This window comes from Labrus mixtus, chromosome 7, assembly GCF_963584025.1.
Source record: "Labrus mixtus chromosome 7, fLabMix1.1, whole genome shotgun sequence".
Classification (NCBI taxonomy): domain Eukaryota; kingdom Metazoa; phylum Chordata; class Actinopteri; order Labriformes; family Labridae; genus Labrus; species Labrus mixtus.
Window position 1 is genome coordinate 24,890,287 of NC_083618.1, and position 23,456 is coordinate 24,913,742.

General features: G+C 43.9%; 1 protein-coding gene across 1 annotated transcript; it reads left to right on the forward strand.

Annotated features, from left to right (window-relative positions):
* The first annotated feature begins 125 nt into the window (after window positions 1–125).
* On the forward strand, window positions 126–21,778 carry LOC132977264 (helicase with zinc finger domain 2-like). The gene is made up of 20 exons (XM_061041733.1): window positions 126–234; window positions 1,546–3,073; window positions 3,379–3,562; window positions 5,447–5,554; window positions 7,198–7,715; window positions 7,937–8,575; window positions 9,243–10,041; window positions 10,161–10,236; window positions 10,388–13,775; window positions 13,875–13,957; window positions 14,110–14,232; window positions 14,314–14,469; window positions 14,566–14,710; window positions 14,790–14,927; window positions 15,447–15,639; window positions 19,078–19,230; window positions 19,452–19,661; window positions 19,747–19,903; window positions 20,028–20,195; window positions 20,283–21,778. Exons 2-20 carry the CDS (start codon window positions 1,737–1,739, stop codon window positions 20,393–20,395), a joined length of 8,688 nt encoding a protein of 2,895 aa, XP_060897716.1. The 5' UTR covers window positions 126–234; window positions 1,546–1,736; the 3' UTR covers window positions 20,396–21,778.
* The last annotated feature ends 1,678 nt before the right edge of the window (window positions 21,779–23,456 follow it).

A 23,456-nucleotide genomic window follows, 5' to 3' on the forward strand; every position in this document is an offset into this window, starting at 1 on the left:
GCATCACTCCACCTGCCACTGACGACAAACCGCAGAAACGAAACTTAAGAGATGCAGACTCCTCCTCACACACACACACACACACACACACACACACACACACACACACACAGTCTTCAGTCGGACACCTGAGGCTATTGGCTGCACGCGCTGCTGCTGCTGCTCATTTCCAGAACGCGGAGGAAGTCAGTGCGTCTGCGCGATGTGACACGAATGAAGATCAGACGGTTCACGGTAAGAGTTCTTCTTCTACTTCTACTTGTTTTTGTTGGCATGACGTCACACTCAGTGTTTATAAATGTCAGCAGACTCTAAACAGAACAGAGACATAGATATGAATACTTCTACTCTCCCAAAGTAATGCACAGGGTATCCTAACCGTGACCGACGTGAGTGATACCTCTTCATGTATGAGTAGGAAATACATTCAAGAATCTGAAAATGAAATAGAGAATAAGCAGTGAGAGTAAGATTAAGAAGTTTACAAAGCGCAGTTTGTTAAACTGTAGATATTTCACTTCCTGCTAATTGGAGCCTGTAGTTCTCTGACATCATTCTGATGGTCTGTTTCCGCCTCCAGCTGCTTTTTTAACATTACACAACAGCGCCCTCTAGTGGATTAAAGTCGCACTGTGACTTTTTCACTTCGTCCCAAATGTTTCCACACATTTCCAGGAAGAACCAACACACACACATATCTCTCTCAATCTATGTATATATATGACAGGTGGTCAATTCCAAACACGACCATCAGAAGTGTTCAGGTGTGTTTGGTGTATGATTGTTTTATTTTGAAGGCAAAAATGTGCTGAGGGCTGCTCTTTGTATTCAGGGATTTAGCTGTGATTTAGAACGATCGGAGAGGGAGAGAGAGGGAGGAGAGAGAGAGAGAGAGAGAGTAAACAACACACTGAAACAAACACAGTAACACTACGACACTGTGAAGAAGAAATCCCTGCAGAGACTTAGAATAACAACCTGAGCCGGTGAGGGACAAAAACAACAGACCCTGTTCTACCTTTTGAAACAGTCCCCTGTGGTCTAAATGAAACATCTGTGCTGCTGTGCTTTGGTCAAAATATAACATGAATCAAGCACCAGAGGAGGTCTGTGACCCTGTATAAACCAGCTCTCTCAGAACGCTCCGTTTTGGTGTGTGTGTCTCTTTAAATGCAATGAGCCCCCCCTGAGTTTTCCCAGTAGACATCACTCCTCTGTAGCGAGAATAAAAATGGCCGACCTGTGCAAAAGTTTTGTTCTAGTCTGGGGGTGGAGTTCATGGGGGGAGATACCAGGGGAGGGGAGGGGATTTTTTTTAACCAGAATCCTACTGTGACATCACAAGGAGAGCACATTTGAAACAGAGCATTTTTCTCTGTGTTGTAAGACTTATGCAGACCACAAACAAAGGACTGGATGGATTTATTTCACATTTTGTGGGTCAGTAGACACTCAGGTTACCCAAATATATGTTCAAAAACACTGAAGAAGTTTTCATTAACAACTTCTTTTTGTGCTCTCTTTTCGTCTTTTCTCTTTTTTCAGACAGATTGGAGCGAACTCGGACACTTGTCAGCCTTCGATCAGAAAATGATTCCATCTCATCAGACATTTCTTTCTTTAAGTCAAAGATCATCAGATTTATAACTGAACCATCAGAAAACAGTTTGCAGGCCGACCCCCCTCGCGCCTGCGTACATCTGCTCTCTTTTACGAGAGATTATGAGAGAGTCATCATGTCGGCCAGCGAGTCCAAACTTGCTCCTCTGTTATCCACACATTCCCTCAGACTGGTGTGTCCTCGATGCTCCGTCCAGCAGGGAGAAATAACATACGCGTTGACGTCAGTGCAGCATCAGTGTGAGCGCAGCCTGTTGCTCTGCAAAGCCAGGGATGGCCAGACGTGGAGGCCCGTTTCCAGGCGTCCCAAGTTCCCCAACCCGAGCCGCTACGAGGTGTGTTACTACTTCAAGGAGGGCTCTGGATGCAGGGGACACAATAACCGCTGCACGTTTGCCAGGAGCAACGAGGAAGCTGCCGTGTGGACGTTTGAGAAGCAACACACAGTGGATCATTTCCTCCTCTGCCAGCTGATCACTCAGACCGAGAGAGTGTCTGATCCATCCAACGCCAACCAACCTGACATCCTAAACACTCTAGATCTGAAGGCTGCCTGTGAACTGTGTTGTACCAAATACAAAGAAATCACCTACGCTGTTCAGTCAGTAGGTCACAAGTGTAGAAGAAATCTGCTTTTAGCCAAATTCAAATCCTCTCAGGAGTGGCGCCCCGTCTCTGAGCGTCCCACATCCGGACAGTTTGGTCGCAATGTTTTCTACAAAGAGTGTATGTACTTCAACGAGGGCTTTGGATGCTCTCAACACGGAGACAATTGCACCTTTGCTCGAAGCTTTGAGGAGGCGACGGTGTGGAACCATGTCAGAGACAAGGACATGGACAGAGACGAGTTCATGAGACTCATCATTGAGTCTGAGGCAGCTTCAACTCCTGAACACGCAGCTCAGAGCATCCTCCAACAGTGTCCAGGGGAATTCATGGAGCTGTGTAGAGACTGCTTTCAAGACAAAAAACTGACAGGCAAAAGGTGGAACGCCACCTGTTCAGCAGACGCAGCGCACCACTGGGAGCCCGTCTTAGTCCATCACCTGTCAGGGAACTGCGGGAAGCAGGTCTACAGCCAGGTGCGCCCTATTCCACCAAACTGTCCCTTTGACTTCTGCAGCCACGTCCAGCAGGGGAAGCCCTGCTGGCACCCGGCCGGTCAATGCCACTCCGCCCAGAGCGAGGTGGAGATGGCGGTGTGGAGGGCGGAGCATGGCGGGCTGCCCGTGCGGCCTCATCTTCTCCAGCTGAGCCAGAAGGATCAGTCAAAGCACAAACATGGCTCCATATACTGCAAAGTCTGCCTGCTGACCCTGTTCTCCCCCGAGAGCTTCTACAAGCACTGCTCCTCTCTGGAGCATGCTCAGTTACTGTCTGAGGACACCACCACCAGATGGAGAGAGCGGCGGCCACCACACGGCCAGCGAGCTGACTTCAGGCTGTGCGAGAGGTAAACCACACGACTGATTTACACGTCAAACACTCGTGCACTCTGTCTCACTGTGAGCCTGATTGTTTAACACCAACAGCTTCATCCACCTGTTTTAACGTCTGACACTGGGATCTGATTGGCTGCAGGGTTTCCATTAAATCCTTATTGTTAGGGATTATGGGTTTAAAAATGTAGACTTTGTAATCTTTGAACACCAGTGTTGTCAATCCAAAATGTGTACAGATGTTGAAAGGTTTGAGTGCTGTCAGTGTTGTGAAGCATTGTGCTGGATCAGCTGTATGAATGTGTCCTCCATCCTTTAGACCCCTGACATGTGAGTATGGCAGCAAGTGCCCCAAAGCTCATTCTGTGAAGGAGCTGCAGGAGTGGATGATGCGAACTGCAGAGGAGAAGGAGATCAGAGACAACATGGACGCTCAGGGTCTCATGTGCTATAATGAAAAGCTCCTGGAGGAGTACAGAAACAGCAGCAACGAGGTGCACATCGTGAGTACCACGCTGTTATCCTGTTTCTCTTTGAACACGATCAGACTAAAAGATAAGAAGAGCTCTCACACTCATCAATCAGACTTTAAAACTAAGAGGCCAAAGCCTGGTCCCCCCAACACATGTTTACAAACAGATGTTTACAAACCGATGTTTACAAACAGATGTTTACAACCTGAACAGATCTTTACAAACAAATCTTTACAACCTGAACAGATATTTACAATCTTAACAGATGTTTACAACCTGAACAGATCTTTACAAACAAATCTTTACAACCTGAACAGATATTTACAATCTTAACAGATGTTTACAACCTGAACAGATATTTACAATCTTAACAGATGTTTACAATCTGAACAGATGTTTACAACCTGAACAGATGTTTACAAACCGATGTTAACAAACAGATGTTTACAAACAGATGTTTACAAACAGATGTTTACAACCAGATGTTTACAATCTGAACAGATGTTTACAACCTGAACAGATGTTTACAACCAGATGTTTACAATCTGAACAGATGTTTACAACCAGATGTTTACAATCTGAAGAGATGTTTACAAACAGATGTTTACAACCTGAACAGATGTTTACAAACAGGTGTTTACGAACAGATGTTTACAATCTGAACAGATGTTTACAACCTGAACAGATGTTTACGACCAGATGTTTACAATCTGAACAGATGTTTACAAACAGATGTTTACTAACATATGTTTACAATCTGAACAGATGTTTACAAACAGATGTTTACTACCTGAACAGATGTGTAAACTGAGAAAGAGTCCACACATGACGATGAATAATGAGAGAAGTTTAGTTAGTGTGTGGAGAGCGACGATGTGTCCCAAACAGCTGCTCACACACAGATTCATTCAGAGTCTGGATTCTGAACTCTGGAAATCTCTCTTTGGAGTTTTTACTGAAAATTCACAAATAAAAAGTAAAAAACTCTGGATAAAGTTGTGAAGACGGCGTGAACGTGTTCTGTACATGTTACAGAGCGAGGAGAATAAATATTGATTTCCCTCCTTCTTCAGTCAACTCACTTCCTCAGGTTCCCCCCAATATTATACATGTTAAAGGGTCACTTATTCTTTAAAATCCTCTTCCCCATGTTCCTCTAACTCTAATATGTGTCTCTAGTCTGTCTACAAACCCCCCAATGATGAGAAAAGTCCATCCTCTCCGTCTTTTCCCTGCTCCACTTTTCAGTAAATGTGTGCTCAAACAGGCCGAGATTTTCCCTTCATGACATCACAAAGGGCAGTAACCCCTCCCCCAGGTGGGTGACACTCCCACAGCTAGGTGTTTGTTCTGCCCTCTGAGTCTGCCTTCTCACCGTAAACAATAGGACATGGAGCGAGAAAGCCAGAGACACCCAAGCCCTTCCAGAGAGGGGGTGTGGTCAGACACAGCTCATTTACATATTTAAAGGTACAGACACAGAAACAGCCTGTTCTGAGCAGGGCTGAAATAGAGGGGTTTATAGGCATGATCAAATACAGGATCAGAGTGGATTTACAGTAGAACAAGAAACTTCACACACGTTTTGAGGAGCTCTGAGACTTGTTTACACTGAAGAGGAGGAGAATATGTGACCTTTAACAATAACTTCCTTCTGAACTGATCAGATCACCTCTAATACCTCACATAACAGGAACATCTGGCGAGATCATCTTCAAAATCGTTTAAACATCTGGACTGTCAGAAGGAGAGAATTAGGCTCAAGTCGGCCCCTTTAGCTTGTCGTGTGCGTTACTGGCCTTCGTCCCTACAGTGTGTATCACATGCAGAGATAATATTTAGGAATAATTAGTATATCTGATTTTTAAACACAACAATCTCATTTGAGAGAATGTAACTGTCACTGTTGAACAGATATCAGAACAAGTTGACGACGTCAGCATCTCCTGTGATGAAGATTTAAGCGTTCAGCGTGAACAGGCCGATGGAACACTGCAGTGGCACTTCCAGGTGGAAACAGAGGTAAGACTTTGACAGCTAGTTTTTACATTAGCTGTATAACTTTGCTCATGTACACAGTTAACTTCAGCAGCAGGAACATTTTCGTAGACAATAGAGGCGCTCTCTGCAGCACCAAACAGACTACCTGGTAAAGAGCTCAACAGTTTGGTTCAGGAAGTAAATATCCCCTTCATTATCTCCATAGTGGATTTGATTATTAGCCATGATGTCATAACCATCACAGGTAGACTGACCACGAGCTACTTGAGTGTGAAACGATGGTTTATGTTCCTGTAGGAGACACAAGTTGATATCGACCTTTAAGAACAACACAGTTTATTCACCATGTCGGGTAAAAGAACTACACTACCCATGATCATAGAGTGTCACAGCGACGTCTCTGATTGGTGGAGCTCGCTGTTACCATGGCAATGTTTCCCACCCCTCAGCATTGTATGCTAGCAGGCTAGCTAGCTAGTTAGTTAACAGTAAATGTGCTAATAGCAAATGTAGTTTATTCAACAACACAAACTACAACACATGTATGAACAGTATAAACATGATAACAACGACCAACATTACATTAAGAAGAAGAGGGATAATTTTCAATGGATTGTGGGATATGTAGTTTATTGACTCCTGAAAAAAAAACATGTACACAGTCTTGTACCTTTTTCTAATTTTTTTTAATACTGATTTTTTGCACCAATCAAATGTTTTTCAGTCACCGAACAATCAGTGTTAACTCCAGTGTGCACTACGACCTGATGTGTGTTTACACCAGAAATGACATTATGGCAAAGATCCACGTCCTGGCAGAATGTAATACGAGTGACAGTATTGATACCTGTTTAGCGCCTCCTGTAGTACAAAGGTGTAATGACAACAGTACCTCGTTAAAGTCTTTATATGCGATTTTTCACACTTAAATGTAATGGAAATCAAGTATATCCTCTGAAAATAACTCTGTGAGTCATGACTGTCTACAATGAGTGTAACACCCGAGTCCCACTGTCTGTGATGCTTTCCGAGTTTTCCAAGTCCTATATTCACTTTGTTTACATCGCCAGGAAGGCCGGCCGGCTCATCCCCTCGCGTATAAAAGTTGTTTAATTGAGGGACTAGAGAAAAGAAGAATAACATACTGTACTCACTGCTTATCTGTGTTTCTAGATCATGGTCATTTCGGGTAAATTTACATGCAGTGTGAAGATACGAGCATAATAAAGATCGCTAGCATTAGCATGCTAACACAACAATGCACCGCGAGTTGTTTTGGTTTCATGCTGGTGCTCAAGGGCGACATCTGCTGGATCAAAAAATCGCATATAAAGCCTTTAAGGCGCTGTTGTGGAACCCATATCTGTAAATGTTCCCGTCTTCTCAGATGTTCATTGGATGGGTGTTAGGTATAAATATTCCTTCATAAATTATCCACTACATTTGGATCTAGTAACAAATTGTATGGGTCAGTTAGGAGCCTTGTAGACCTGAACAGGACTCATCGTACACTCAGGGAACAGGTGTGGGCTAAGTAACAGGTAAACACAACACAGGAAACAAACATGGCTGCAGCATTATGGATACCAACAAAATCATTCAGGAAGACTGATTTGAAGTTAAAAACTGTCAGACAAGCTACTAATCGCCACTTCTCTTTACAGAGACAACTTGTGCATGTTGCACTCCTGAAGCAAGAACCAGGCGCTTCATTCAGCCTCGGTAACATGAGTTCTAGTCCCTGCATCTACTTGTCAGGAAAACACTTTCTCGTAGAGGACACGACCTACGACATCACCGTGTCTTTTACATCAATCAACCCTGGACTGTACGAACAATGGTTAGTGCTGGATTTTGGTATGAGACCTGTTCTGCTGAAGAAGTTCAGAGTAAGAGTAGGACAGCAGCTGGTCTTGGATGAAACCGAAGACCCAGCTGTGAACCCAAGAGCCACCTTTCAAACTGCTGAGCGTTGGCATCGAGGGAACAGGGTCATTATTCCAGGTTCGTCCAGGACAGAAGAGCAGGAGGAGCTGTTGAAGGAGTACAAACCTCCGCAGATTAACTTCCTGTATAAATCCTCCAGAACCAACCAGACCCCTCTGAATCATGAGAACTACAGAGAGAGAATGCACCACTTCCTTTATGATGAGGAACGAGCAGAGGACCAGGTTGTTTCAAGGTAAGACATTTAAATCCTTATTTTCCTTTTACTCCCAATTTCCACATATTCCATGCTTGCCGACCATTCGCTGCCACTCTAGTCAATGACTGTGATTTCCACAGCGCGAGTCGCTGACGGACCGCGCCGTGCACAGAGTATGGGGAAATTGGGGGGTTACAAAGAAAAAATGTCAACATATTTATGAATCAATTCTGAACCCTTTCCTTTATTTCCTTTAGACTAAATGTTCGTGGTGAAATCACAACTCTGGATACTTTGACGAGCACACAATTTGGCACTATGATAGCTCCTCTAGGACAACTCTACTGTGCTGTCTCGATTTCTTGTAACCTCACTCCAGACACCCCTGAAGGACAGGTTCTAAAGCGCAGCATCAAGTCCGGCCTAATCGCCCCAATATCTTCAGACGGGACAAACTCAAAGGTCTACGAAGCCACCATTCTGCAGGACAAAACAAGTGAAAACAAAATGTATTTGCAGCTGTCTAAAAAATGCTGCTCTGATCTGTCACTCGAGGGAAATCAAACGTATCAAATGGAGGTACAGTTTCAGCTGGACCGCTTCAGCTTCTGCACCATGCACAAGGCCGTAGACCTCCTTCCTGATACCAAAAGAGTGCTACCAGACCTCAAAGATTGTGCAGTTCCTCAAAGTGATGTTCTCCACAAGAAGCTGAACCCAAAGCAGCAGTCAGCAATCGGCTTCATCACGGGGAACTCCATTGTCCCCAGAAATGTGGCACCGCTCCTCATTTATGGACCGTTTGGAACTGGGAAAACGTTCACCCTCGCTACTGCAGCCAGAGAGCTGTGTAAGCAGCCTCACAGCAAAGTGCTGATCTGCACCTACACCAACAGGTAAAACATCCCAGTGATGACTATAGATTCATCGTTTAACACTTTTGTGATGTTTGATGAAAACCCAAACTGCCAGTTTTCTGGTTTTCATGACTCTAGTAAAAGTATGGCTGATATCGCCATCAGTAGTCAGAGAACTGTTCACTGTACATTCAGAGTCTGAGTCCTTGCATGTCATAATGTCCAGACTACAGGCCATGGGGCTGCCGTCATAGATACACCAGCATGACGCTCAACAGAGATGCTCAATTACAGATTGAAATAAGTGTATTCTCTCTATCAGCAGCTCCTCGTCTCGTTGCTCGTTAACGCTGTGACCACAAACTGCTACCTCATAAACACTGCATTTATCTGCTGTCATTTACTTTTTCTTTTCAATATAAATCACAGAAAGATGGGCTGCATGAGAAGCCAGTTATAGTGTACAGAATGTAACTGCCTGCTTTCCTTCCATATGTTGTAATAATATAAATGCAAAATCAATCAGCATTGGGGAAAAGTGGTCTTCCCCCTCCTGCTTGTCTACTTGTGTGCTCCCTCTTTGGGATTTAGGATGCCTGACTATGTCTTGACCTGATTGTCTGGACTTCTTTTGAATGTTGTTGAAAATATATTTTATATAGCAACACAAACATGTACTGAAATCCTTTACATCATTTCATTTCAGTTCGGCAGATCTTTATGTCAGAGATCACCTCCATCCCTTCATTGATGGAGGAAATTATGGATTGAGGCCTCTTCGAATAAAAGCAAACAAACATGGGAAAGCTCTGTTTGCTACAGATGCGATAACTCTGAAATACTGCCTCCTTTCTGAGGATGGACAGTGTTTTCTGCCACCGACGAAAGCTGCTCTAGATCGCCACAAAATAGTCATAACCACGACATCAATGGCAAGACGTTTTGTAGACCTAAAGCTCCCAGAGGGATACTTCACCCACATCCTTATTGATGAGGCCTCTCAGATGCTGGAGTGTGAAGCTCTGTTGGCCCTTGGTCTTGCAGGACCGGACACTAGAGTGGTTTTGGCTGGAGACCACATGCAAATGGGGCCAAAGCTTTTCTCGGTCGATGACCATCACCGTTCAAATCAAACGCTCCTCAATCGCTTGTTCCACTACTATCAAGGCCAGAAATGTGACGCTGCACACAACAGTCGAATCATTTTCAGTGAAAACTACCGCTCAACGTCAGAGATTGTGGAGTTTGTGTCCACTTATTTCTACGTTGGTAAAAATGATGTCATCAAAGCTGCTGGAAATATCCCAGCTCCTGCCAATGGCCATGCCCTCAAGTTTTACCATGTTAGGGGAGAGTGTCTCTTGGACACAGTGTCTTTGTCTTGGTGCAACAAAGAAGAGGTAACCAAAGTGGTTGAAGCAGTGGAAGAGATTCTCAAACAGTGGCCATCGACCTGGGGGGCCAAAGACCCAGGCTCAATCTGTGTCCTGTCAGAGGGGATTCAGGTAAACGTTAGAGTTGTCAAAAGATGGAATATCATCATAATATAATGTACATTTCTGCCAAAATGAAACTGCCTGTTAGATACAGTCAGTTTTAATTATGTTTATTTTATTGTTCAAAGGTATGGAAAATTCGGAAAGCCCTATCGAAAAGACGCATTCATGGAGTCTGTGTTGAGAATCTTACAAATGTGCAAGGTAGTTACAATGCAGCTCTCCTAAATCTCCTGCATGATTATCCCATTATGTTGGATAGAAAGGATTGCTGAAGTCATGTTATATTTATATAACTGTTCATATATTTAATCGTCATTTTAGCTTAATCAACATTGTCTTCATTTGTTAACAGGCAAACAGTTCAGGGCAGTGGTAATAACAGCTGTTCAAACACGTGACAGTCTGAAGACGTCTCACCTGGCTGGTCTGGAGCTGTTCAATGATGCCCGTGTGTTAAACACTGCGATGACCAGGGCTCAGTCCCAGGTGGTAGTGGTTGGAGATTCCGCTGCGCTCTGTTGCTTTGGGAAATGCTCTGCAGTCTGGAAGAGCTACATAGACCATTGCATCAGCAACAACAGCGTTGAACCAAAGCATTTCACCAAAGGCTTCTTTGAAAAAGACGTAATGGAAACGGCAAGGTTTAAGAAGACTGAACATGCAGAAGAGAGTGAAGGCCTCAATGACGCAATACTTCAAGAGCTGAAAGATGAATATATAAAGCTGGAATCAGAATACAGTTCAAATGAAGACACAGTCCAAGGAAAAGACATCAATCACCAAAAGTTCAGATCATCGTACAGTAAGGTCTGTGGTGGGAAAGACCTGTTGTCATGTAACAATCAACCAGAGGAGTACACACAGGGGAAGGTGTTCAGGGAGTCATCTAACAGAGGTTATGTCATTCCATTTCATAACCCTGCCAGACATTTTCTCATTAAGGGAAGGGCCAACATGGGTAATGTCTTCACTGGAGACGAAGTGGTCTTACGATCAACAAAAGTGGTCAGCATCACCAAAGAGGCAGAATCAGCCCGTGTACTTGTGTGCTTGCTTGAGGATGAGGATTACAGCAAACCAAGACAAAATACTGAAAGTAAATTTGTCAGAAGGTTGATGATTCCTCTTAAAAGATCTGAGCCCAAAATATGCATTCTGATCACCAAAAAAAGGCGAAACTTCCTGCCAATATGGGAGCGAACTATGCTGAGGCCACCTGTGGCACATGAACGTATAAATGAAAAGCTCAGGCAGAATCATGTGTTCATGGTGAAAGTGATTGGCTGGAGAGAACCTTATCGTTTCCCTTTGGGCAGGGTCATCGAAATAATTCCAGTTGGCACATCTTTGACTGATGGACTACGGATCCTGAATGAGGAATTCAAAGTTGAACCCAATGTGTTAACATCAGATGATGATCTCTCAAAGGAAGATGAAGACAGGACAAGAAGAGAAAACTTATGTGATGTGATCACTTTCACTGTTGATCCTGAAGAAGCAGAGGACTTGGATGATGCCATTAGTGTCAGGGAAATGGAAGACCAGTATGAATTGGGAATCCATATTGCAGATGTTGCAAGCTATGTTCAACTGGGCAGTAAATTAGATGTGTTTGCAAAAAAGCGTGGTACCAGTTATTACTGTAATGATGAGAAACCTAATCACATGTTCCCTGAAAACCTGAGCACTGGACATTTAAGTCTTCTCGAGGGTGAAGATCGCAGGGTCGTCTCATTAATGATCCAAGCAAACAAGCAAACAAATGAGATCATTGGACAGCCCAAATTCCAGCTGTCACAAATCAACTCGAATAAGAGGCTGTCCTATAGTGAGGCAGAAGAAGTGATCACTAAGAGACGTGGAACAGGACTTGAATTTAAAACAGTAGAAGACTGTGTGAGCATGGCGTACTGTTTTGCAAAAGCCCAGAGGAAGAAAAGACTTGTGGATTGGGCCTACTCCCAGCCCGATGAACAAAGAGTTCCCGGGAAGCGTAAAGCCCATCTGATGATCGAGGAGCTGAGTGTGTTATACAACACACATGCATCAATGACTTTGATTGGTTCAGACAAAACCAAGTGCTGCACACCCCTGCGCTGCCAGAAAGAACCGAATCCCGAAAAGATAAAAGAATTCAAAGAGAAATGTGGAGGATTGATCCCGCTGTCCTCTGCTGTGCGGCACAAAGTGGAACATAATGGAAAAGCCCCAAACTGTGAAAAGTTCCCAGTCCTCACTGAAGTGTGGAACAATATCCGATCTGCTGCTGAAGCTGATGATGTAGACAAAATGGTTGACCTGATTGCTGCAGATGACATCCACCCTCTTCTCAAACCAGTCATTGATGAGTTCAGAAAGTGCTCTAGTAAAGCTCTTGTCGCCCCCTTTGGTTCATCTGAATCCCAGGTTGGGCATTACACTCTGAGTGTACCATTTTACACACAAGCATCATCACCGATAAGGCGCTACATGGACATCGTCTTGCAAAGACTTTTGCATTCTGTCATAAGCAACAGTGTTGTCCAGTACACTGAAGAGGAGATAACGAGTCTTTGCAATGAATTTGAGCTCAGCCTCACGAGGGCCAAGGAGCGTGACCAAAAGGCTGAGCAGCTCTTCTACGCCGTGAACATGAAAAATCAAAGTGCTACTAAAGTAGCCTTTGTTGTCAGTGTGGATTCTTCCAAAGAAAGCTTTACAGTGTCATTTCCTTTTAACAAGAACATATCTAGAGAGAATCTCTCAGTTATGTACAGGGATTTGCAGTTGTGGGACCAACCTAAGAATGTTGATGCAAGTGTCAGACTTGCATGGAAAAGGAGGATCTATGCAGTTGGCGACATGGAAATCCAAGAAGAGTTAAAAAGGCCAGACTGTGGTCCCTGTGTTGAGCTCCCTCTGACACTATGGAAAGACACTGTTGAAGCACTTGACAAAGAAGATTGGAAACTTACAAAGGGTCTCATAATGAAAGGTTGTACAAAGAAGCTACAAGAAAATAATACTCTGCCTCAATCGTCTGAAAGACCTGATTCAGAGTCTGACACAAACAGCTCGGAGGAGAAAGAGGCACAAAGTGGGCATGAGGTGGAGATCAAACTTGACCTTAGGGCAGGTGACACTCTTCAGATCCAAATGACTCGGGAGCTAAAAAGAGGTTACTACATGCCTGCTGTTCAGTTGGTGCGTATTAAACCAAAGTTTGAGATTTGTGTGGAACACGTCCACAGTCCTATCACATGTTTCTCCAGATCTGCAGACAATCCGTCAAACATTTATTACGGAAACATTGAGGAGTATGTATGTATCTGGAAACCACTGTGTGAGATGGAATCTGCTGCCAATGCAGTGAATGAAGAGGATAGCATCGTCATCGAGAACCTGGTGCTAACCTTCAAACAACAGCAGAGAGGAACCCTATCAGGGAGTTTCTTCTTACCGCAGGCATGGATCGATAAATGGGCCATTGAGTGTCACCTTTCACAGTGTTTTCTGTGCATACGCAAAAGAGGTCTGAAGTTGACTTCAACTCCAGAACATTTTGCACTGGTGGACCCAAAAGAGTTCACATGGGTGGCCCACGGTGTAACACGAAAAGTGGATCTGCAAAAACTTCCCAATGAAGGAAGTAAAGTGGAGTTCGACATCAACTACCTGCCAATGGAGACCATTCCTGACTGTGTGTTCCAGAAGAACACTACTTTTACAGTGGAAATCATCCCAAAGCCCCTGCCAGACATGTGAGTTAAGAGTTTTTGACTCTGACATTGAGGTTAATTGTCGATAAACAATTTCCTCTTTAGCTGTACATTGTTGACGTCCTTCTTCTTTTTTTGTAGCCGAAAAGAGAATGCAGTTGTTAGCATGACGTCTGCATCTGATCTGGTCCAGGCTATAGCACTTGGACGCTATCCAAGAGAGGGTATGTCCATGTGTCAGCAGGTCATTGTTTCATACATCAAGACTATTTGTAGACCTAACCTGTAGAGTCCGTTCCTGATTTGTCTAAATTTGATTCGACTACTTTTTCTTTTCTTGCAAACTTTGAAGCTTCTTAATTTTTCTTTGCGGTAGATAAGGACCAGCCCTATAGGAGGACAGAGCTTGACAATGGACTGCCTGAGCTAAACCTGAGTCAACGTCTTGCTGTTAATAAAGCTCTAAATAATACCTTCACAGTCATCCAGGGACCACCTGGTAAGAGCGACAGCATTTATTCACCCTGATGCTTGACACCCTCTGCTGAGGCTAAAGCTATATTTCCTGTTTGTCTCTCAGGAACAGGAAAGACGGTTGTGGGTGTGTACTTGGTGTACTGTTTCTTTGAGCTGAACTCTCAGAGCCAAAGAAAATCAGTTGACCCGAACGATAAGAACAAGAAAGAAATTATTCTCTACTGCGGCCCATCCAACAAGTCTGTTGATGTTGTTGCAGGCAAGTTCCTCTGTGTCTTCACTGAAGTAACCCCCACATGATGTTGTGTTTTTTCTTACCCGACTTCATGTATGTGTGTTTACTGTTGTTACACAGAGTACCTGGTAAGATTTGGGGGCAAAATAAAACCGCTCAGGGTGTATGGCCAACAAGTGGAGATGCTGGATTATCCTTATCCAGACGGCACCCTTCAGTTTCCCCGTAGTACACTCCGCCAAGCACGTGCCAAACCAGAGCTCAGGTACTGTAAACACACATACTCATCCTGTTAGTAATGAAAGAACTCTAAACTGATCCTGGCATATTTCACCTGGTTTTAGGAGCATCACTCTTCATCACCGCATGCGAGAGGACCAAAACCCTAACTCAGGAAAAATAAAAGAGTTTGACCAGCGAATCGAAGTCGCCCGTATGACAAAGAACAAGTCAGACCAGCTGAGTGATGAAGAGGTTAAAGAGTAAGTTCAGATGCACTCTTTGTTTTTCATACAATGATACAAATACTCTGATGTCCAGCAGAGGACGCCATAGACTGTAAGTAGCAGTCTGATTGTTTATAAGTTTTTTAAGAAAGTCTTCCTACTTTTGATTTATTCCCTCAGTAAACATTCTCTTGATCAGTTCTCAGTCTTTAGTTTCAGGTATTCTCAACTATATATTTTCAACGGAGTACGCTGCAGGTACGCGTCGAGCTGGACAGAATAGAACGACCCGGACAGAAAGTCAGACAAGAAAACGAACAGAGCATCCGGTCAATTTCAAAATAAAACACAATATACAAATGTCTGCTGTCAGACGGAGCGAAACCGTGGCGCTGATGGAATAGAGTGCACACGGACAATGTGGAACTTGTCTTTATGTTGTGATTCAAAGTGGAGTTATTCATATTTGCATTTATGTCAGATTTGAAAAAAGTGAGGGATCTTCAGTGTCCAGCCTCAGTTTGAATTTGAGGAACTGTTTGTGTTTCCTCTCAGGTACAAGAAACTCCTCAGAGATGCTCGGACATATGAGCTTGAACGCCATGACATTGTGCTGTGCACATGTACGCAGTCTTCCTCTCCGAACTTGGTGAAGACCGTGAGCGCTCGTCAGATCCTCATCGATGAAAGTGCGATGGCCACTGAACCCCAGACCCTGATTCCATTAGTCTGCAACAAACCAGAGAAGGTGTGCTTTCCTTTAAACCTGCCTGAGATTTAAACTAACACTCCTTAATGTGTCTGAATGCCAATGATTAATGTTCCTTTGGTATGCCTTCTATATTCAATATTGCTCATAGACTAAAACTACGAGTCTAAAGTAGAGTTTAATTATTACAATTGTTGGGGTCCTAAAGAGCGGGTTGCGGGTCACGATCTTTGGGGCTACGCACGGGCTAGAGAGTCCATGTGTCTGGGATTGAGGAGAAAGGTTTGGTGCAGTTAATTAGGGAATCAGTTCATGGATGAACAGTTCAGAGGAATATGAGGCATTTTAGTCTGGGCAGACACTGAGGCAAAGTCTGGGCAAAATGTCTAACTATGTCTAACACTAAGCATCAAAACATTAACAGGCATTCGCAAAGCTTTGCTGCTCAAGGTGCATGATTTAACAAAACAAATGAAACAAACAAAGAAGAGGAGGAGAGAAAGAGAAGAGTGTCAGGTGTAGATTTGTGGGCTAACTCCTAGCCTGGGCAGAAGTAAGCCTGTGGGATGGTGTTTGTGGCATGTAGGTGTGTAAATGTACATGTACATGATGTGTCTCACTACCAATATTAAAACACAAACCGGAACTCTGGTTATACCTACCCTTCTGCTACGGCCATCCCAGAGTTCCGTTCGGATCTGGTAGTGATCAGTTCTCCAGGCTGGAACCTACCCTGTGGTTGGCTCCCACCTTCACCCCTCTGGTTCTGTTGTCTATTCTGCCGGTGACGTGGTCTCTTAGGCTTATTCCTAGTACGAGGCAACTTGTTGCCTTCACGTGTTAGGTAACTATCGTGTGTCACAAACCCTGGACGTAAGCGTGTGCTTACCTCCTGTGCGAATCTCTTTCATACTAAGCTGATGTGTACGACTACGCATGGTGACATCGTGCCGCACACAGCCATGCAGATTGTGCATGAAGATGGACTTGAAAGTTTGGTTCTCTTCCAAACCTGGAGCCTTACGTTCCTGGAAATATGCAGATCTTAGGTGCCAGTAATAATCTTTGGGGGCCTCATGCTTCTGGTGCAAGACACTGAAAGCACTAAGAAGGGCAGATGCAGGGTCAGTGTTGGTGGAGTATTCCTGGCACAAAGCATTGCAGAGCGCAGAGTACTGGTATTTGATCTCAGGCTGAAGGGTAGTTGTGAAGTCATGGACACTATTGGAAGTTGTCTTCCAGATCAGCCAGAGTTTTTTTCTTGCATCAGGTAAATCACTGAGACACAGGTTAATCGCTCTGAGGTAGTCATTGATACAGAGGTTTGAGTTATCTGGATCAAACCGCTCTACATCCTTTGCCATAGATTCAATGAGCCTTGTGCGCATTCTTTGATCTCTGGGTGAACAGGAGCCATCCGAGTCATCTGATGTTTTGATATTTCTTAGCTTTGAAGCATGCGGTGGTAACTGAAAGTTGGCCTGATGCCATCTCTGCCTGTGGGGGCTGAGAAGTCACCCTTTTTCCCATGGGGTAATCCCATCGGATTTTAGCCTGGAGAATTTCACATCACCAAAGCAGGGGGATGGAAGTGGGCCAGAAATTATACACTGCATTTTAGCAATCAGAATACTGTCAATGAGGTGGATAAAGTTGTTTTTAAGATTCTCCGACTGCTGAATCTTGAGGTCATTAGAGCCCACATGCGCCACAATAGTTGAAACAGATGAGTGGTGACGTCGAAGCGGTGGGATGGAGTTTTTAATATCCTCAACAAGTGCACCAGGGTGGCAGGAGGTGCAGCACCTGTTGATATGGATGTGTCGGACCATGGATGATCCAACGATGATTATAGGAGAGCAGCCGGCGCGAGTATCATCCATAGCAGGCCTGCGGACTGACAAGGATATCACACCACCAGAGGAGCGAGGCGGGGGTCCCGACTGATGTTTGGCTGCCTGGGGGAGGCGCGCGGGATCACCATTGCGCTTTTCCCGGAGACGAGCAGGCCGCTCTCGACGTGTAGAAGGAACTGGGGTCGGGGGAGACAGCCGTGGAGCACTCGATGACACAGGGGGTACAGATCCATTGCAGACAGGCTGCCCGGACAGGGGCATAGAGGGGGGTGGTGGAGGCGGACACCACTGCGGTCCCCGTGATAAAACAGGAGATTGAGATCTCGCACATGGGGAGGGAAATCCTTTAAATTCAGCATATCGACCACAGGCTCCAGGACTTCAAATTTGTTTTCCAGCTGGATAGTCGCTGACATAGCACAAAGCGCAGAGTTATTACTCCGCCGACCAGCGCGCTTAACCTGTGACCAGGGCCCTGGAGTTGAGCAGGCTCTGGACTTGGGCCTCGCTCCAAGGCTTACCGTAGCGTCTTCCTTTATACATGATGGGGGGGGCAACTGCCGGAAAAGACTCACTTGTAGCAAGAAGGGAACCATGCCAAGGCAGGGTGGTGTCGGAGTCTGTATGTACCGGAGCTGAAAGCACGGAGCACAAAAGGTGTTTAGACTGGGCAGTAGCAATGGACGACAGCTGGAGGAAAAGTTCGTCCTCCTCACACAAACAGCGAAAGTTGTCAGATAACCGTGAGTAAGCAGGAAGGCAACTCACACACATCGCCATGTTAAAAATCAGGTAGGCCTACTTGTGTGCTCCAGTAATGTTTGAGTCGGAATGCTGCTCAGCTCTCTGTGAGCTGCTCTGTGCTCAAAAAATATTAATAATTATCCTTCATTAATTATTAATATCAATCAACAACATTATTAACTTGAGTAAGTAAAAACCAGTGGCACCACTCTGATGTCAGAGAACAATAACCAAATATCACAAAATCAGTCTCGAATTATTTAAATACTAATATTATTAATTTTCAATAGAGACAACTGCTTTTATCAACCCTACACTTAACACTTGTGTTAGATGTTGCAGAGCATGCTGGGAGTGTTTCTGCAGAGCATGGCATGCTGGTAGTAAGAGTCATCTAAAATACTTGTACTCAGGCAACTCTGTATGGGCTGCAGGCTGGACCTTTCTTTCAACACATGGAGATCCCAACACCGTGCATGTGTGGGTTCTCTCCGGGTACTCCTGCTTCCTCCCACAGTCCAAAGACATGCTTGTTAGGTTAACTGGTTACTCTAAATTGCCCGTATGTGTGAATGTGAGTGTGGCTGGTTGTCTGTCTCTATATGTCAGCTCTGTGATTGTCTGATGGACCAGTCCAGGGTGTAACCCCGCCTCTTGCCCAATGACAGTTGGGGGCGGAGTTCAACAGGCTGTAGAAATACTGGGATCAGGTTCCCAACAGGAACCAGTTTTTCCATTTTGAACCCGGGGTTCTCCGAGTTCCAATAACCAGCTAAATGTTGATCTTCTCACCTCAGTCTGATGTGTGTGGAGTTTTTGTCACTGGTTGTATCGTTGTTCAGTACTGCTCACATGTCGTCTTCTCTATAACGTTCAGATCGTTCTGATCGGTGACCACAAACAGCTACAGCCCGTTGTGAGGAACGAGCATGTGAAGAAGCTGGGGATGGCCAAGTCTCTGTTTGAACGCTTCTACACGATGCCGGAGAGCAAAGAGAAGGCAGTGATGCTGAACATCCAGTACAGAATGGTGAGCACTTAAACAGTGTGTTATTGTAGGTTTTAACTGTACTGCATGACTGTGTTTAGTATCCACAATGGACCTGTACCTGATTTAGCATCTGATTGTGTTATTAGCACTAAATGAGGTTCAGTAGACTGAGACGTTTGGTATGTTTGTTGAGATTTGAATTTGCTGACTTCTAGACATTTTAAAAAGTCTTCACTAACTATTCTTTTGTTCCTTTGAAGCATCGTGATATCTGTGAGTTCCCATCTAAAGAATATTATGAGGGAAAGCTCAAAACCGGGGTGGAACCGCCAAGCAGCGTCCTGCGTGTGGGAAAAAAGCCTATGACGATCGTTTTCGGGGACTGCAAAGGAACAACTGTCAGTCTGGTTGTCAACACGGCAAAGGGCAACGAGAACTCGAAAGCGAACAAGGAGGAGAGAGACAGAGTGGTACTGTATCGATCCCCCTACTTTTTCTTTTTGTTGTTAATGACCCGTGGTTTAATCTGAGCCTCTTGGTTTGGTTCTTTTGCAGGTTGGCATCGCTGAGGAGATGGTGAACAAAGCCAAAATCAAACAGCAAGATATTGCGATTCTTGCACCGTATAACGCACAAGTTACTGAGATCAAACAACAACTGAAGAAGAAGAAACTGGACAAGATCACTGCGACGACAATCACTAAAAGCCAAGGTGACCTGTCACTTTGCCTCTCTCAGAGTTATTACAAGGGATAAAGGTTCATCCAGTGTCTGTCCCACTTAAAACCTGCGCTGTGTTAATAACCAACGGCTCATCATGTGACTCTGTCTTGTAGGAAGTGAGTGGCGTTACGTGATCATATCCACAGTGTGTTCTCTGCCGAGCGAGGAGATCGAGAGCGAGCCATACGGAGCCTGGCTGTCCAAACATCTGGGCTTCGTGGGCTACCCCAACCAGATAAATGTGGCCATCACCCGGGCCAAGGAGGGCCTGTGCATCATCGGTAAGACTGTGACGTCCTGAATAATAAAACCTTCCTATCAAAGTAAAGCTCACGTGGAGCTTCATAACGCTTTATGTCGTCTCACAGGGAATCAGGAGCTGCTGAGCTGCAGCAGAGCCTGGTACAAACTCCTGAGGCACTACACGAGTGTGGGCGCGGTGACACCAGCAGAGGCTATCTCCGTCCAACGACAAGGATGAAATACGTCTGTTTTTTTAAAGAGGGGTGCTGACAGCAGAGCGACCACGCTCTCAGCACTCAGAGAATGAAGTGTTTCCAAATTTGAAGATTTTTAAAAACATTTTTATATTTTTTTATGAGTTTGAAGGCTTTTTTCTAATGATGCTCTGAATAACATTCCAGTTCACTGTACATAAATCTTACTACTTTTTTATTAAAGATATCTGAACATTATAGCTAGGCTGTCAAACCGTTTAACATTTGAATCACCATTAACCGCTAAACGTCAGTAATCAGGATTAATTGCATGTTTGAATTCCATTATTTCACATTTAAAAATAGTTAGGCTTTTATTTTGAAGGTTTGTCCTGTCTTAAACTGAGAGAACTTTACTCGCTGTGTGCTTTTATTTTGAAGTTTTGTACTGTCTTAAGCTGAGTGAACTTTACCCGCTGTGTGCTTTTATTTTGAAACAAAGTAAGGCCCTTCCTGTAGGTGGAAGGTTAGGACAGGAAGTTGAGGTTTATCAAAGGTCAATTCTCAGGTCATGGCGTTAACTTTTCTTCTAAACTTTCCTCCATTGTTGTCGCTGCTCTCTGATGATGTCACAACCTGTCTCTAGACACACAACTCTACGCTGCCCCCAGTGGTTACATGCATATTACATCTCGCAGACGTTTGGCGTTAAGGTCTGAGGAGGTGCACAAGCAACGCTCCAAACCAGCGCAGGATACGTGTACGAGTAAAAGGAAGTTTACTCACGGTAACCTGCAATTCATCAATCGATGTTTTCTTATTGAACGGTGATGAAGAGGTTAACGCTGACGGGCCTTGTTGTAACATGAATGAAGTCGCTCAGGTTCACAGACTGTTGGGTCAATAGATTGAAACTTTTAAACTTTGATATGATTCTATACAATCTCATTATATTAACATCTGTGTGTTACCATGGCAACAACAGTTGTTTTTGATTGCAATAGTTGCAGGTAAACTGCTGCACACGTTCTAAATTGCACAAACACGTTGTTGACATGTTGTCACGGACGTTGCCAACGTGTTGTTGAAATCTAAATGGTGTGCAGCAGTTTATCCGCCGCTCTTGATGGACTTCTTCCTCGCCTTCACCGCTGTCTGATGAAGGCGTTTATTCAAGCTGTTTGATTCTTTCGTTCACTGGAATGACATATAGTATCGTTGGTATGAAGAGTTTTTATCTTTACATCGTGTGATTAGATTTGAGATTTACCCGTGAAAGAGAGCGACCCTCTTACGGACCGATGACTTGACGTTAGCTTCGTGTGTTTTTTTTTTGTTGTTGGTGTAATTATTTTGAAATGTCGTTTTCAGGGAACATTTGTATCAGGTGACTTTTTAAGAGATTAAACAAATAATTAAACAATCAACTGTTACGAGCTTGTTTTTTTGTTGTCTCGTCTGCAGCTCCACCCACTATGACCTCACCAGTAAACAGGAAGTAGAATTATAGCCTTCCTGACTGAACACAAACTGTGACATGAGAAGCTTCATGGACTAAAATTCATGAATCAGACGCTTTAATCCAAAGAGACCAACATCAGAGAGTAAGAACAACAGAAGCGAGGACACAACGACAGGAAGTACAAACAATCAGCTTTAAGTCTGACCGGACATGACGGAGATGAGCGCTGGTTGGACGGCCCCCCAATGGACTACTGCGGTCAAGCCAGCCTCCACTTCAGATACGATAGTCAAGCCAGCCCTCACGCTATTTTAGGTGCACGTGTAGTAGAGGCATAGCGGGAAGAGCGCCTAACAACAAACGTTTCAACTAAAAATCCCCCACTGGCTTGTCTATAGTTTTATAAGTGGATACTTGCTTAAAAAGAAGAAAATGACGTTTTGAAAATAAAAGCTATCTGAAATATGGAACACAAGGTATACTCAAGGCCTACTTCAATTTGAGATTAAACATAAATGACCTGTTACAACAGACTAATTTCAGTCCAGACTGATAGTTGGCCACTTCACAATGTTATTTACCAAATATCAAGACAATCTGATGTAGCATTTCAAAATAAAAGCTATCTGAAATATGAATACATTGCTATATTCAAGGTTATTTCAATTTGAGATTAAAAATAAATGACCTGTTACCACAGACTCATTATTTCAGAGAGCTTTTATTTATTTATCTCACTATGAGGTGGTGAACTACCAGTCTGGACTGAAATGAGTCTGTGGTAACAGGTCATTAATTTTTAATGAATGTACTGTCCCTGTTTCTTTGTATATCGTTTACTATTCTTCTTCTTCTTGTAATTATTCCAGCAGTTTAGACGCAGCTACGCGTTACTGCCCTCCGCAGGTAGAAGACAGGAACTACTTCATTCTGCACAAGAAGAAGATATCCTCACGTCAGATCATCGTTTAAATACTGCCTTTCTTTGTAAGCTGTAGTTTTTACATTGTAATAAATAATGTGTCAGAAATAAAAGCCGATCAGGGGTACCTCCTTCCTCTAAAGAACATCAGAGCTCAGTCTGAACCGTCCGTCTGACATCCTCATGCCCAAGGAGGAATTGTTCCGCATTTTACGGCAGATGGTACATCCGGGTACAGACCGGAAGGGACGATAATGTGCCTTCAGAGTAAAAGTAGAGAATCTGAGGACTAAAAGACGAGCGTGTTGTTGAAGACAGGAACCTCACCGTCTGAAAAATACCACATAAATGATGATCTGACTACCTGACATACATCGACATTAAAGGTGAATTTTGTCAGTTATTCATAACTTGAATAATTACTGTTCGATTGAAGATCGTCACTGTGAGAAATATCTTTAAAGGGTGAACATCAAATATAAAGAACATGTAAAATAGAATAAAAATAGGACCAGAGGAGGCGACAGTAAAAGTGTTAATGATCCAAAGTATCAGAGAGTGAAGTTTGAATTCACAGATTCTTCACCGTTCTGAAACTGTCACCAACGTATTTTTGCAATTTAGACGTGCCTACAACATCGGGTGATTAGGACTTCTGTATTTGTTGCCATGGTACCAGACAGGTATCAGTATCATATTTTAATTAGAATCGTATCAAGGT

Excerpts from the sequence above, each read along its gene's own strand:
- LOC132977264 (XM_061041733.1), top strand. The coding sequence starts at position 1,737 with ATGTCGGCCAGCGAGTCCAAACTTGCTCCTCTGTTATCCACACATTCC. Across the intron at positions 7,716-7,936 it reads GAGGACCAGGTTGTTTCAAG|ACTAAATGTTCGTGGTGAAA; the intron begins GTAAGACATTTA and ends TATTTCCTTTAG. Across the intron at positions 14,711-14,789 it reads CGTGCCAAACCAGAGCTCAG|GAGCATCACTCTTCATCACC; the intron begins GTACTGTAAACA and ends ACCTGGTTTTAG.